The 15,254-nt window shown below is 40.7% G+C and overlaps 1 protein-coding gene across 2 annotated transcripts; it reads left to right on the top strand.

Annotated features, from left to right (window-relative positions):
* Nucleotides 1-1,718: 1,718 nt before the first annotated feature.
* Nucleotides 1,719-13,740, top strand: LOC134824893 (collagen alpha-2(IV) chain-like). 2 transcript variants are annotated; one of them, XM_063836895.1, is made up of 25 exons: nucleotides 1,719-1,867; nucleotides 2,100-2,189; nucleotides 2,692-2,754; nucleotides 2,902-3,486; nucleotides 3,628-3,724; nucleotides 3,872-4,017; nucleotides 4,254-4,362; nucleotides 4,516-4,701; nucleotides 4,903-5,051; nucleotides 5,181-5,388; nucleotides 5,586-5,788; nucleotides 5,912-6,038; nucleotides 6,178-6,335; nucleotides 6,466-6,921; nucleotides 7,049-7,336; nucleotides 7,445-7,735; nucleotides 7,876-8,391; nucleotides 8,518-8,668; nucleotides 8,865-9,002; nucleotides 11,049-11,178; nucleotides 11,473-11,531; nucleotides 11,779-11,908; nucleotides 12,218-12,336; nucleotides 12,718-12,836; nucleotides 13,005-13,740. In XM_063836895.1, exons 1-25 carry the CDS (start codon nucleotides 1,748-1,750, stop codon nucleotides 13,131-13,133), a joined length of 4,767 nt encoding a protein of 1,588 aa, XP_063692965.1. In that variant the 5' UTR covers nucleotides 1,719-1,747; the 3' UTR covers nucleotides 13,134-13,740. The 2 variants fall into 2 exon arrangements, with proteins under 2 accessions (XP_063692965.1, XP_063692966.1); XM_063836896.1 differs by lacking the exons at nucleotides 11,049-11,178; nucleotides 11,473-11,531; nucleotides 11,779-11,908; ... (1 more) ...; nucleotides 12,718-12,836; nucleotides 13,005-13,740 and adding exons at nucleotides 9,415-9,646; nucleotides 9,930-10,554.
* The last annotated feature ends 1,514 nt before the right edge of the window (nucleotides 13,741-15,254 follow it).

Raw genomic sequence — 15,254 nt, 5'->3', positions numbered from 1 at the left:
ATTTATTTTTATGCTGATTCAAGTTAATCTATGAATGATGATTTTGTTCAACTTACCATATGCACATAAACTACACTGCATAATAAATATATGAAATTCATTTCTAAACAAACAGTAGACTGGAAAAATGCAATTTAAAAATAATTGAGCAACTCTGAGAAAAATATTGAGGTTCCAAGAAGCAACAGCCCAGAAAGTATATGTTCATAAATGGTGACGTCATTTACCAAATAGTAACTCTATTTGTACATTGACTGCTGATCTAGTTGCTAGATGGGAAGCTTTTAAAATGACCCGTCCATGTGATATAAAAACTTAGAAAAGCAACCAGGCGAAGAGGCAGCATGTAAACTTGTGAGTACAAATTAAAAGACAAATATGCTGGCTGAAAGGCACGTTTCCTTGAGACAAAACATCTGTCCAGTAAGAACACAGCAAGCAGCGGGAGACCTCCGCAAGCAATAGGAGAACACCTGGGAACTTAATCTCCAGTCTAGTTTAACACCGCACTCTCCCCGGAGTGCAGTCTCCAGAGGAGATAGGTTAACAGAACGGAAGTAGGAGCCGCCGGTAGGTTACAGCTAATCTAATGACAGGGATACCGACCAGCGGTCCTGGGGCACATTCCTAACCCGATTAGTTTAAAGTAAAACAAACGGTAAATTTGAAAATAATAAAGACGAAAATGCCCGGGCGGGACGTGCGTCTCTCTCGCTTTGTGATTTTCTCACCTCGCCAGCCAATAATAACAATACGACTCGTGCCGGAAAAAGGGTGCCAGCAAACATGCAATGTTTACTGGTTGCTGATTGGCTGAAAAACCCAGACTGGTGGACGCTGATTGGCTCTACTCGTCAGGCTTTATTTATCATCACGCATTCACCATCTTATGACCGTCGAGGCTTTGGGTATTTCTTGTTTTTCTCTCTCGACCTCGTCCACTACTGCTATCTGACTGAATAATAACGTAGGAGTGGCTTTTCATGAGAGGAACCTATTTTTTAATCTCATTCTAGCAAGGAAATTGAGAACATAACATTCACATAAGTAATTGTAACAGCAGAGTTTAATAGCCGTGGAAAGAAGTCATGTTAACCAAGCTTTTACTCGCTGGGGTACAAGTTATAGGGCTTCAGTGAACTTACTTAATACTTTACTAAGACTGCAGGCCAGTAGTTGGTCCCTGAGTCAGCTTCTGTTTCCTCCTCAAGTTAGTAAACCTAACTCACAGACTCCGCAGGAGTGTGATTAATGTTTGGCAAGTTTGAATACTTTTCTAGTAATGAGGTAACTTGGTCTTAGTAGTAGAATGTTTTAGCTTCTATTCGTAATCACGATACTTTGATTTATACAACTTTTTTTAAATATTTTTAGAGAAAAGATCTCATAACTTTATAAAAAGTATCTGGTACATGTCAGACTTCCAAAGTCCAGTCGCAGCATGACCGTCATGAATAAAAAACATTCCACATCACGTCCTTGCCACTTAACTCCTTTGTTATTAAGGATCGTAATGCAGTCGATCAACATCGTTTCCGCTATGACTTTGGCATATGCAACTTTCTACCGTATAGATAATGATAATGTCTCTGTTGAAAGGGAGAATCAGCAGATTTCTTTGCATCTGTACAATTAACGTCCGTCCAATTAACGTTTGTACAATTAACGGTCGTACAATTAACGTCCGTCCAATTAACACCCCACTGTGGCATAGTAAGGAGGTACATGCTGTACCACACCACTTAAAATGAGGTCACTGTTACTGTTGGTGTGTTTTGCTGGATTAGTCAGCGCTGAAGCTGAGGCAGAGGCTGATCCCGCTTGTAATAACTGTGGGCAGAGACCCCCTTACATTAAGGGTGCACGAGTAAGTAGTTTTCAATAAATAATAAGTATTCGTTGGAAAATTTATTTCTTTTACGGAAGGAGTACCTTTTTTAAGCAATTTTATAATTTCAACCAAAAACCTGATTTATAAATCGTGTATTTGCTTACACGATGGGGCACCACTTAGGAATTTGAAACAGATTACTTTACAACTTAAAATCGATATATTTCATATCCCTTAACTTGATAGTTAATAATAATACCTCCCGCAGGGTCGACCAGGAAGTCCCGGACCCCCAGGTTCTGAGGGTACGATCGGTCAGCGCGGTGTTCCTGGTTCTCCTGGTATCAAGGGAGACAGGGTTAGTTGATATTTCATTTTTGAAAAGTTTTTGTATTCTTGAAAATAAGATTGATGAGACGCATAGACAGGTTTTTTAGTAAGTTAGTACGATAGACATGATGAATGAACAAGCGTCGTGGATGGCAATTTTTCTACTCTCTAAAACTATAGAATAGTGGAGTCACAATTATTATTTGTTAGTATTGGCAACGTTTCAAATCTCATGTTCATTAAAAACAAACATCTCATCTTCATTAAAAGAAAACATACCTAATTTTAAATATTTACATCTCACAAATACTTGCAAAGTTAACACTATTTATAGAAAATCTCACTTTTATATAAATAAACAAAGAGCATGATAAATTGTATAAACAGAAATCACAACTTTAAGTACAATGCAAACTAATTATACAAATTTTATTTTTAAATTAAAGCTAAAATCAAACAAAAGTCCTATCAAAAACAACACTCTCCTCAGACCCATCTTTTTACCCGCTTGATAAAAAGTACTGATTCAGGGTGAAGCAGGTCAGCCAGGACCAATCGGTCTGCCTGGAGATAGAGGACTCAGAGGGCCCGCAGTAAGTGCAAAATAATTCCTGTTTTCTTTCTAACATTTCTGCTTTCTTGCTTCGTACGTGTGAATGCAATGTTTCAATAAGTTTCCCTTTAGATAACTTACATACTTGAAGTGCGCTGATTAAAATCCTCCCTTTTAACCAACCCAGGGATCCTCTGGAGAATCTGGAGATGCTGGACAAGGTGGTTACCCTGGCCGGGATGGAGTTGACGGTATCCCCGGTACTCCTGGTGTTGACGGGTGTAACGGAACAAAGGGAGAGCTAGGTTACCCTGGTAACGATGGACTAGCTGGAGCTCCAGGACTAAAAGGAGACACAGGAGAGCCTGGAACTCCTGGTGGTGTGGGAGAGCCGGGGCTTTCCGGAGGTAAGGGCTCCTCTGGGAGAGATGGTAACCCTGGTAGAGCTGCTATAGATGGAGCTAAGGGAGAGCAGGGACGCCCTGGAGAGAGAGGTTTAGGCGGAGAGCGTGGGGAACCTGGCAGGGACGGATCTAATGGCGGGAAAGGTAGTCCAGGAACTAACGGCCGAAACGGAGCCCCAGGAATGAAGGGCAACCAAGGAGAGCCGGGTCGTTCTGGTAATGACGGAACTGCAGGTCTACCAGGAGGTAAAGGAGACAGGGGTACCCCTGGAACTAGGGGGCTGCCTGGTATGCCTGGTAAGGATGGGTTGAATGGGTTGAAGGGTGATGGTGGAAGAGCTGGTGCTAATGGTTTACCTGGAAAAGATGTAAGTTAATGACCATACAGAAAGAATGCTAATACTTTATGCCCATTACATTTCAATTAAAAAACGTTTGATCTAGCTGTATTATTAATTGAGCACTACTGGAACAGTCAATGTTATCCAATAATATTTCGATAATTTCAGGGAACTCCAGGCTTCGCAGGATCTAAAGGAGAGAGTGGAGCACCTGGTTTACCAGGAGACCAAGGAAGACCTGGAGCACCTGGAATCGGAGAAAAAGGTACGTTTCACCCTCCTCAGAGGCTCCAATAAGTTGACGTATAAATAAGATTACAGATTGTTAAGATATCAGTACCATACCTTTAACAGTCCCACTTTAGTTGAATCAACAGTCAACACCCCTTAATTATTAATTAATAACCGCTAGGTGATCGTGGGGAGCCAGGAGTTGCAGTCAGTCTGGCTGGGCTCCCGGGGTCCAAGGGAGCTCGTGGTACCCCAGGAAGGAATGGACTGCCTGGTCAATCTGGAGACAAAGGAGGCCGGGGAACTGATGGTAGACCTGGAGACAAGGTTTGTTTTATTTTCATTTTTTATTTCTTTTTTCAAGGTTTGTCGATGTGTTTTCTTTTTTTAATTTTAAGCATTGATATGATTTTAATTTTTTTACATTTTATTTCTTAATCATTACTAAAAATCTAAATTGTTAACTGTGTTATTTAATTGTAAACAATGATGTAGAACTGCAGTAGTAAATAAAACTTGTGAATAATATTTCTTAATTTGAAGATCGGAAATATCTTATCCAGGGAGATAGAGGAAAAGATGGTATGTTAGGACGGAATGGTAACGATGGTTTACCAGGAGGAAATGGTCGAGATGGAGGTAAAGGAGAACCCGGTTTCCCTGGCACGAAAGGTACCAATTATATTTATTTACTTAACTAAGTCTACGTCCTGAATTATGATTTGTAGATACTGGTTTAGCGAGTTTTAACTTGACTAACCCCGAACACTGTATTACAATTTATCGTTAATTATAGCAGCTTTGGTGCTAACGTTATTATCACAGGTGACAGAGGAACACCAGGATTTGGTGGATCCCCTGGAGAACGTGGCAGTCCTGGTCTGCCTGGAGCTAAAGGAGCCACAGTGGTAGGAGCTCCTGGTGTAAAGGGGTCCTCGGGAATGCTTGGAACCCCTGGAAGAGATGGAGAGAAGGGAGATACGGGGACTGGTGGCAGAGATGGCACTCCTGGTGGGTCTGGGCGTTTTTACTTTTAGATGAGACTTCAGAGGAATAAAACAATTGTGAAGATTTGTTAAAGATCAAAATGATAGTCACTGTCGATCTACTTGGAACACTTCAAAATTCAAATCGTTATGGCTCATTCTGAGTCAAATACTGCAATTCTTTCAAGATATTTAGTGTGTATCACTTATCTCTGTAACATTTCAGGTCTGATGGGGATGAAGGGAGATCGTGGTTTCTCAGGAAAAGCAGGTAGTCCTGGAGTAGCAACCCCAGGAGCTAACGGTGAGCCAGGGCGACCTGGTGTTCCCGGAAGAAAGGGAGAAAGTGGACTCGTCGGACGGCCTGGTTCTGCTGTAAGTCATTTAGCACAAACTCTTAAGTCATTTGAATTAAAAATTTCGCCTTCTTACTATAAATCCTTACCATAAATATACAAGTTTTCCAACTTTTCATAATAACGACTTGATAATTCGTTATTTCAGGGCCTGCCTGGATCGAAAGGAGACAGCGGTACCTCAGGATCCCCCGGACTTCCCGGTGCGAAGGGTAACTTTGGTCGATCTGGAAGTGATGGTTTACCAGGAAACAGAGGAGAGCCAGGTACTGCTGGAACCCCTGGTACTCCTGGACTGAGAGGAGGAAAGGGAGAACCTGGTCTATCTGGAGCTATGGGAACTCCCGGAGAGAGAGGTTAGTTAATTAGTTAATTAATTAATCATAATCACTTCCGTATACTTCAGGATATTTTTAAGATGGAGCATAGTTTTGATAGTTGATATTATTATTATTAGCTATTTCATTACATCGTAAGAGATTCCTGTTGACTAGTTTGAGGTCACATGGCTACTTGCAGTAGCCAAATATCTGACAATCTGAACAACATCCAGGTATGTCTGGAGCTCCTGGAATGAAAGGAGCAGGTGGCCTGGCAGGTCGGCCTGGTAACCCTGGAGCTAGGGGAGATAATGGTAGCCCTGGTAACCCTGGTTTGAACGGAGGTAAAGGAGAGGCTGGTACTAACGGGCGAGATGCTACAAGTATCCCTGGAGCAAAGGGTGACGCAGGCAGACCGGGACTCAATGGAGGAAAGGTGGGTTGAACAAATCTGTAACACACTAGATCAGCGTTTCACTGTTTTTACTTCAGAGTCCGGAATCCGGATCTATAAAATGTATTACAGAAGTCAGCATATGATAATCAAATCTGTTTTTAGGGAAATGGAGGGCTACCTGGAAGACCAGGAGTAAACGGAGACCGTGGCTCAGATGGAGCCTCCGGTCTTAATGGAGACAAGGGCTCCAGGGGCCTGCCTGGAACAAATGGACGCCCTGGTGCTAAGGGTCAGTCAGAATCTACTATTTAAACCAACAATAAACCCTACCAACTACTTTGCAAACCTACACGTCTGACATGTCTGATGTCACCAATAAGTAATATCAGCTCTCTCAGTTTAAGGACCTTAGTATACCCTTATTTTAGGTGAAGCTGGGAGAAGTATACCAGGACGGGATGCAGAACCAGGATTAGCTGGTAAGGACGGTCTACCTGGTATGCCAGGTAGTAAGGGAGATGGTGGGCTTAACGGTAACCCTGGTAACCCTGGTAAAGACGGTCTCCCTGGGCGACCTGGAAATGATGTAAGTTTATGATACAATTTTTATCGATATCAAAGGTTTTTCAGTATCTTACACGAATTTATTTACAAAATAGTTAAACAATAAATAAACATAATTAAACTATCACTCTTGTAATTCTATAAACACTTAGGGAAGGAATGGACTGGCAGGAGCTAAAGGAGACAGAGGACCTTCTGCAACTCCTGGTGCAGCTGGGATCCCTGGAAGACCCGGCGAAAAAGGAGATCGAGGAAATAACGGTCTGTCCGGTTTAGATGGACGTCCTGGTAACAACGGCCTCCCCGGCGCCAAGGGTAACCCAGGAGCTCCAGGAATGAGCCAAAGAGGAGAGAAAGGAGACATGGGATTACAAGGTCTGCTCGGAGCCGCTGGACGGCCCGGTGGAAGAGGCAACTCTGGTAAGGACGGAAATCCTGGAAATCCTGGACTCCCCGGTATGAAGGGAGATGCAGGGTTATCTGGCACACCTGGTAAGGATGGTTCGTCCGGTCTTCCAGGAACTAAAGGAGACTCTCCTGTTGTAACCGGACCTGTTGGACCCAGGGGAGAACCTGGAGAAAGTATCACTGGAACAAATGGCAAGAAGGTGAGGTCATATTTAGAGATTGCTTATAGATCTGGATAATGATGGGGAAGTTAACCGTTCAAGTCAAACGGTTTAAATAACAATTTTTTTAATTTGTTTCTTCGGTAACAGGTATTTCAAATTTCAGGGAGAAGCTGGAAATCCTGGTATGAATGGAATGAAGGGAGACAAGGGAGAGACAATCAACAACTATGGTCAAAGAGGAGAGCCAGGACGACCAGGAAATGATGGTATTCTCGGAGGGAAGGGAGATCGTGGAGCTAATGGAATGCCTGGTTCCCCAGGACAAAAGGGAGATGCAGGGATCGGTAACAATGGTGTTAACGGACTGCCCGGTGCAAAAGGAGAGACTGGTTTCTCGGGAACACCTGGAAATAACGGACTCAAGGGTGAATCTGGTCTACCCGGACGACCGGTAAGTTGGTCATGATATTGTTTCTTCGAGTTGTAAAATTAACTATGCTTGTATCACATTCCAAAATCATTTCTGAAAATCATTGTCACAACTCTCTTTCTATTCTAGGGAGGTTCAACCGCTGGTATAAAAGGAGAAGCAGGCATTCCAGGAAATCCTGGAACCTCCGGAACTCCAGGATCTAAAGGTGAGTCAGGACTAAATGGACAGAACGGTGATCCCGGAACTGCAGGAAGGATGGGCTCCCCAGGAGCACGAGGACCTCCTGGGTCACCCGGAAATGGGGGAACGCCTGGCAAGGCTGGAGGAAAGGGTACACCTGGAAGAGCTACTCCTGGAAGAGACGGGCTACCTGGAGCTAAGGGAGATAGGGGACGAGACGCAACTCCTGGAAGAAACGTAAGCTATATTTCACATTAACACCTGTTCTAGGACACTGTATCAGTGCAAGACTTAATTGCTACGTTTTAACTCATTCTATGTATGGCGCAGGATATTTATTTCAGTCCACTAGCCAATTCCAATTAAATGTTTTGCAGGGAAACCCAGGAAATCCCGGAAATGCTGGAGCTCTCGGAGTTAAGGGTGATTCTGGAGTCCCTGGAACACCGGGTGTTGGAACTCCCGGGGAACTAGGCAGACCTGGTATGCCCGGAGCAGCAGGACAAAAAGGTGACCCTGGTAGATCCGGTAACCCAGGAATAGCTGGACCACCCGGGGAAAATGGTCTTCAGGGAATGGCTGGCAGGGCTGGACAGCAAGGAATGAAGGGAGACAGGGGTCTCAGTGGAGCTCCTGGTTCCCCTGGAGATTTAGGTCCCGCTGGTCCAAACGGTGCAGCTGGACCACCAGGACCAACTGGACAAAGAGGAAACCCTGGACCTCCAGGAACAAATGGTAATCCAGGAACAAACGGTTTACCTGGAGCTAAGGGAGATTTAGGAAGAGCAGGAACTCCAGGGAGGGATGGTAATCCCGGTAGTTCAGGCATGCCAGGTAGACAAGGAGACAGAGGCAGTGATGGTCAAACAATCACAGGACCACCTGGAACAAAGGTTAGTTTAGTTCTATTAAAGTATTTAAACGTCTTTCTCTATTAAAATTTAAGATTTTATTGTTTTAAAACGTTTAAACCACAAAAAAAGTAACTGCTAGAAAATAATCAATATATTTTGTTCAAGGGAACCACAGGAGAAAAGGGTGTCATGGGGCAAAGAGGAGATACAGGAGGCAAAGGTATCCCTGGAATCAAAGGTATCGCAGGGCCCAAGGGTATCGCTGGTGCTGGAGTCAAAGGAGCAAGGGGACAAAAGGGGGCACCTGGCAGAGCTGGTATGTAAAAATGACGTTCAAATTGAAATAACCGATAATCGTGAATCCTGGTTTGCATTTTTGAGGGTTAAGATATTGATGAATGTTTCTATCGTTGTCATAGTTAAGTTATATAACTGGAATAAAATGGATGACGAATTTGTGTTCAAGGGAGCATATCTACTTAGAACTTAATCCAATATCTTTTATAACTAAGGTGCACCTGGTGAAGCAGCCCAGAGCATCCAGCTGAATCCTTACATCGTGGCGTTCCACTCTCAAAAGAACGTCGCTCCAAAGTGCTTCGATGGAATGACTGAGCTTTGGACGGGGTACTCGTTCATGTTTGTCGATGGTAAGTATAAAACCAACCAATCCTGATGATGATACTATTAAAATGTATTAATTTAATCAATTAGATAACTTGATAAGAGGAAACGTTCTCATTTTCCGATTCCAAAAGTTCGTCCAAAAGCGGCAGCGTGTTTTTAAGGAGACAGTCCTCTGTGCGCGAGACCATCAAATTTTGATTGCCTCTCGATTGATCAGCAGTTTTGATTCTTTCTTTGCTTGTTTACTCGATTGTTTTGTTAGCGTTTCCTGCTAAGCTCAAACACCAAGTTACTCCTTTATCAACAACACCTGGAGTTGATGCCCCACACCATTCTGACAATGATCTGACGATTCCCCGTTCCAACTAAAGCTATGTCCCAACATGTCAACTTATCCCCATACACACCACGATCTAACTCACCACCCTCTCCCAGTTACAAAATCAGTGTCAGCCCAAAGTCTGTCCCGGCCGGGGTCTTGCTGGAGGGAGTTCTACATGAACCCTCTACAGTTGTGTGACAGTGCTGCCTGTATTGAGTCTAAGAACGAGTATATCTTCTGGATGGCCACTGCAGATATACCTGACGATGCGACCGTTGATGATTGGTATCCTGATTCCATGACTTATAATGCGGATAATGCGGAAAAAATCAAGAAATATATCAGGTATCATATAGTGCGATTATTTATTTGTAGTAATATTTTACTGATTTTTCATTGCGTTCTTTTCTGAAAGTGTGGTTATTTTACACGAGATGGACAAGATGCGGTGACAGTAGTTTCATAATAGAAGCCAATCAACTAAACTGATAGTGATACTTGATGAAAACTGTCACCCGTCCGACCTCCATGATAACCATCATCTATTTGAGAATTAGAAATAAATACGATAGTTTCTTGGATCTCCATGATTTGTAAGCGCTTAGTAACGAACTGTACTTTCTTTCAGCCGATGTGTTGTTTGTGTAAGTGACTACAAGCTCATGGCAGTGCACAGCTTCCGAAACAAGAAGCCTAATCTGAACAAACTTGTGTCAGCCGGATGGTCGGAATTATACTCCGGATACAGCTACATTTACCAAAGTGGAGCGAGAGAAGGGTCAGGAACTGAACTCGGGGCTCACGGCTCCTGTTTGGAATACTTCTCGCCTGTTTCTATTGTGCAAACAAATGGCCGAGAAGTGAGATGGATTTCCAACTCTCCAACCTCACTTTGGATCGTCGACTATGAAAAGCTGAGGAACTACGACCTAGACGATGGTGAAATTATAAATGACGTGATGTCCGGAGTAGCTCGATCTAGATTCAGAGATAACGAACTGGGAAGATGTGTGGTAATGAGGAGAACCTCTACAAAACGAGAAATTGTTTACTTCTCTCCTAACGACCGCGTATAAAGATTGACGAACACTTTTTATGGCTTTTAACCGAGATTCTAACATTTTTATATTTTGCAAACCGATTTATTTTATTGCCAACTGTTTGACTATTTTGTTTACAAACTTGGATTCGTCAGAGAATTAAGAGGTGTATGAAGGGGAAACAAAACTCGCTGATCGATTGATATTTTTCCGAAAGTTGGCCTCATTCTTTTACCGCGGGTTTCCATGACGACAACCCCGCGTGTTTCCATGACAACACGTTGCCGCTTACTGGTCGGATGGCTGGGCTTCAAGCGAACCACGCTGCCGCTTTTACTGGCACATTTGTCTCTGTTTTGTCTCCATCTTTTGCATTAGGAAAAAGGTAACATACAGTGTACCTTAAAATAGCATACTGGGTCAATTCAGTATGTTAATCGCGCAACAATTTCTTCAAATAATGGATCTTTGCTTTAATTTACAAATAAACACGGTCACGTAGGGTAAATTGTGAAATATCTACTTCTAAAAGAAACAGTTCACATTCCACAAGCTTCTAATACAATGGACTGTCTGAAAGGGGTATGCCTGGTTCGCAATGTAAGTTTTCTTAAATTATCGATCTGGTAACGTTTTCGATTTTCTCTAACGATTTATTATTGTTTGTTAAAATTCATTATATATCACTGACTCTAAATGAAATTCAGCTGATTCAAAGTCGAAATGGAGTCAGGACTTGGGAAAGCCTGGGTCATGCCTACCTGAGTTTTACCCTGGCTTTTATACTCAGTGCACCATTGACAGCTGTTCTTCCGCCAACGAGGGTCACAAGACTACGTAAGCATCTTTTTTTTAAACGTTTATTAATTTTTTTTAAAAGAATAAATTATTAAAAATTTACAAATGCCTCGGCCCTTGTAACTGTTGTTTCTTTTGACTGGCTACTGTTATAAAGGTATACAAGATAAGTCATATCTGATCACCATCGTACCACAACTACAACTAATAAAAATTCATCAAACTAGTGCTAAATAAATTCGTATAAATAAATGAAATTAAGATTGTTATGTTGTTGAACCTTAAACACGTTTTTATTTTATTTTGAAAACTTAATTTTACAATTTATTTCAGCTGGCTGGCCACTGCTCCGGAGTTCCTAACTGATGACAGCTCCAGCCGACTACCCAGAGGTTCATTCAAAATATACAGATAATTATAATATTAACTATTTATTGTAATATTAATATTGTAATATTAATATTATAATATTAATATCATAACATTAACTATAATATTGTATTATGTAATTGCTTATTTCCGTACAAAGTTGAGGTTGAATTCTGGTTTGTAGATGGGGAGTAAATTGGTATCATGAATGACAGACACACAACCTTTTTAATAACCATGATTCAACAACTTAACATTATTGTTTGCCAGGTAAGCTGAAGATGGGATCGAGACGAGAAGAACTGCTGAATCTGATATCTAGATGTGTGGTGTGTGACACTATTTTTAAGATGGTGGTGGTGCACAGTATGACCAACACGGTACCTGACTGTCCTGATGGGTAAGAGAGAAAGCTCATAACCTTGCTCTAACCAGAGCCCTCGTGCTTGCAGTAGCGCGTGCCCGCCGAACGGCTCATAACCATTTACAGTGTACCACAGAATTACTTTAAAAAACTGTATGCACGCACGTTAACTTAAAGTTTTGAAATCCTAAGCTCCTTGCGATGACACTGTGATATTATCCGGATTTTCTTTATTGTTTATTAATAAAACAATTATTTAACAAAACAATTGTGTTTTGTGTTACGGCACAATCTAGCAATATCAATGGTAAATAAATCTCTCTCTAAAGATAAATATTCTCTCAGCTACGTGTCCGCAGCCTCTCCTAACAGATTCATCCCCTCCGCAACACAATCACAGGACTGGATCGGTTACAGCTTCTGGGAAGTGTCCTTGGATAACTATGCAATAGGAGTGCTAACAGGTCAGTGATTATAACATGCCGCCTTCTTATCGCTTTATTGGATGATTATTCAGCCAATGAGAGCCGAGAGGGTTTATAGCTTGCCGAGAGCTGTGCTATTATACATTATATGACTCATTTTCAGGATAATAGTTTTTAAAAAGTTTAAAGTAACAACAGTCTATAATATAATATAGTTATAATATGACATTGTGCAGATTGTCGTTTCTCCGATTTTCAGTCTTTTAATCAAATCTGTGCTGTTTTATTTAGGAAAAGCTTTTAACGTGCTGCTGTTAAAAATAAATATTTTCTGGTCCAAAATGATTTTAAAATCTATGAAATTAAAAGGCCACTACATATAATATATACAATACGTAAGTAACTATTGAACAACTTCAGACGAACCAGCCTCGTGTCTATTGTACTACAGTCCCACTGCTGTAGCCGAGTGTGATGTCGAGGGCTGCAAGTTTAAATCTTCCGACCAGAAAACGTCATGGCAGATGGATTCGAAAAAGGTAGATATAAGATGTATAGATGGACTATAACATATTTATATGTTTTGAGCCGAGTGTTAGCTTTTCAAACGTTTAATCTGCAAGCCCATTTATGAAATCAAAATGGTCACATTTCGTTAAAGTTAAGTTGATTCAATTTTTCTTTTATTTTGACCCTGCTCTCTTCAGGATCCATACACGGAGGAGGAAACCAGGGTACCGTTCACAGAAGCAAGAAGTTACGTGTCCCGATGCAGGGTCTGTCACCGACCCGAAGCAACCAAAATCGTTTTTAAGGACTTGCAATTTGATGAGTGATTTATAAGGGACACCATTTTAATAGTGAAATTTTCCGATTTTATTGTCTTGTTTTAAACGCTTTTTATCGTCAAATCCAAATTGGAGTATTCATATCATTATCACACCATAATAATAATGTAGTATGTACTACTAGTACTATAAGTATAGTACTACTACTATTAGTAGAATGCCTTAAGGCCTTACGAGCAAAAATACGTGTTTTCTGCTATGATGTATGAGTTTGGAGACTTAACCATTAATTTGATACAACACACAATAGTATGATGTGTAAGGATCAAGAATATGTTTAGAAATATAAATGGGACTTTATTACTATTAGTAGGGGGTGCACGATGAAAATAAACTTGCTCGGATTTTCAAAATTTTTGTACCATTGTTTTCTAGAGACTGTGAGATCAGAATTTTCACAGTACCTTTTTTACAGTACCAAATTTGATCAATAAGTTTCGCATAGGTGCCATATTTAATGGTGCGCGGCTAGGCTTTTGGAGCAAAAGTAGGTGTAAATGGTGCGTAATTTGGCGTAATATGACGAATTCGTTGATTTTTGTCGTACTATTCTGTCATATCTTCGGTTCCTTGAAAGTTGAATGAGATCATTCTGAAAATTTGTGACGACCTTTCAATAGGGCTTTCACAACTGTCCGAAAAAGTCTCCTAGTAATGTAAGTCTACAAGTAAGCTAACGCTAACCAATTTTTGTTAAAATTGGATCAAGAGAAGGTTACTCAATACGCATTTGTTTCAAGAATTTTGTGCTGGCCGAAATTAGCGCTAAAAAACCATTAGCAGCAGTTTCTTTACACTATAGTTAGCAGTAGTTCTAGCAGCAGCTAGCAGCAGTTACGTTAGCACTTAGCAGTCTCGCTCCTACTAAATCACTCGCCCAAATTTTAAGAAAATTCTTGTGAAAAGGCCCTGTATCGGTGTATTTTGATCTGTATCGGTGTATTTTTAGACGCTGATTCCGAATCACCCCACATGACGTAGGGTAAAAATGCTTCCACGGAGAGTTATGGGAAAAAACCGTTTTGGTCACGTGACAGGCTAGTAAAACATGAATTCGATTGTTTAGGGCTCGGGTTAGGGTTATAGTTGTGGAAAGGGTTATGGTTAGCTTCGGGGTTATAGTTAGGGTTAGGGTTGGGATTAGGGTTTATGTAAAACCGTTTTGTACGGCTGCAAAACCAAAAAAAAGTTGATTACAATTACGGTTCATTGATCACATTTTAAAGCAACTTAACTTTAACTAAATGTACCCAAATTGGAGACAAAAGATTATGTGCCAACTTATGGCATTATAATATTAACACTGATTCCATTAACTAGATTTCAATGAAAAGATTTTCGATAAAAATAAATTTATCATTGAATGTTGAACTATGCCTACAACAATTACAAGTGTTTCTTAAATTTTAATTGGTGGTATTTATATATAATTATAGGATTTTAATTAAATCATCTTTGTACAATTGAGTTGAAATTAAATTATATTAGTTCATAGTTTGTACTGTGTAAACGTAAAATATTTAAAAATGTATGTACCAGTTTCCCAAATGAGAAATAATATAATAGAACGTTTTGTTTCACTTCGCGATACTGATCTTCGTTAAATCATTTTCGATCCTTTGCTTTTAAAACTTTCATCACAGTCATTTGAACTTGATCATGGCAACAATCATTTTTATTGATACAGGTAGTGTTAAATTGTTCAGGAGAAACTTTTTTATTTCTCCACTTCTTAGCAAAAACTGGTTTCGATTTTTCTTTGACTTTTTCTAATAAGGTTGTAACGAAATCGTTGTACAAGATAGGGTTGATTACAGAGTTGATAGGTAAAAATACTATGGATATAAGAGAGTAGTATGGTGTAGCGTCGATGACTGCTCCCGAGTGGAGACAGGAAGCTATGGTAACTGGTAACCAACAAAGAAAATCCGTTGCTATGATCAGCGATATTTTTCGCTGCAATCTTCTGTTCCTTTTCCTTACTTCATGACCTGTATGTGTTTTACCCTTGGTAAGCACTTTTGACGTGGTTCTGGTTCTATTATTGATGAAAATGTAGCAGACTGAAATTACTAAAAAGCAAACCATGTTTAATGATAGGATGCCCCA

This window comes from Bolinopsis microptera, chromosome 13, assembly GCF_026151205.1.
Source record: "Bolinopsis microptera isolate Bmic1 chromosome 13, MBARI_Bmic_1.0, whole genome shotgun sequence".
NCBI classification, from domain to species: Eukaryota; Metazoa; Ctenophora; class Tentaculata; order Lobata; family Bolinopsidae; genus Bolinopsis; species Bolinopsis microptera.
This window is presented reverse-complemented; position numbering and strand designations above follow the sequence as displayed.

Bases quoted from the DNA above. Each gene is read 5' to 3' on its own strand.
- LOC134824893 (XM_063836895.1), top strand. From the start codon at position 1,748: ATGAGGTCACTGTTACTGTTGGTGTGTTTTGCTGGATTAGTCAGCGCT. The intron at 3,725-3,871 runs GTACGTTTCACC...AATAACCGCTAG, and splicing joins ACCTGGAATCGGAGAAAAAG to GTGATCGTGGGGAGCCAGGA. The intron at 6,922-7,048 runs GTGAGGTCATAT...TTCAAATTTCAG, and splicing joins CTGGAACAAATGGCAAGAAG to GGAGAAGCTGGAAATCCTGG.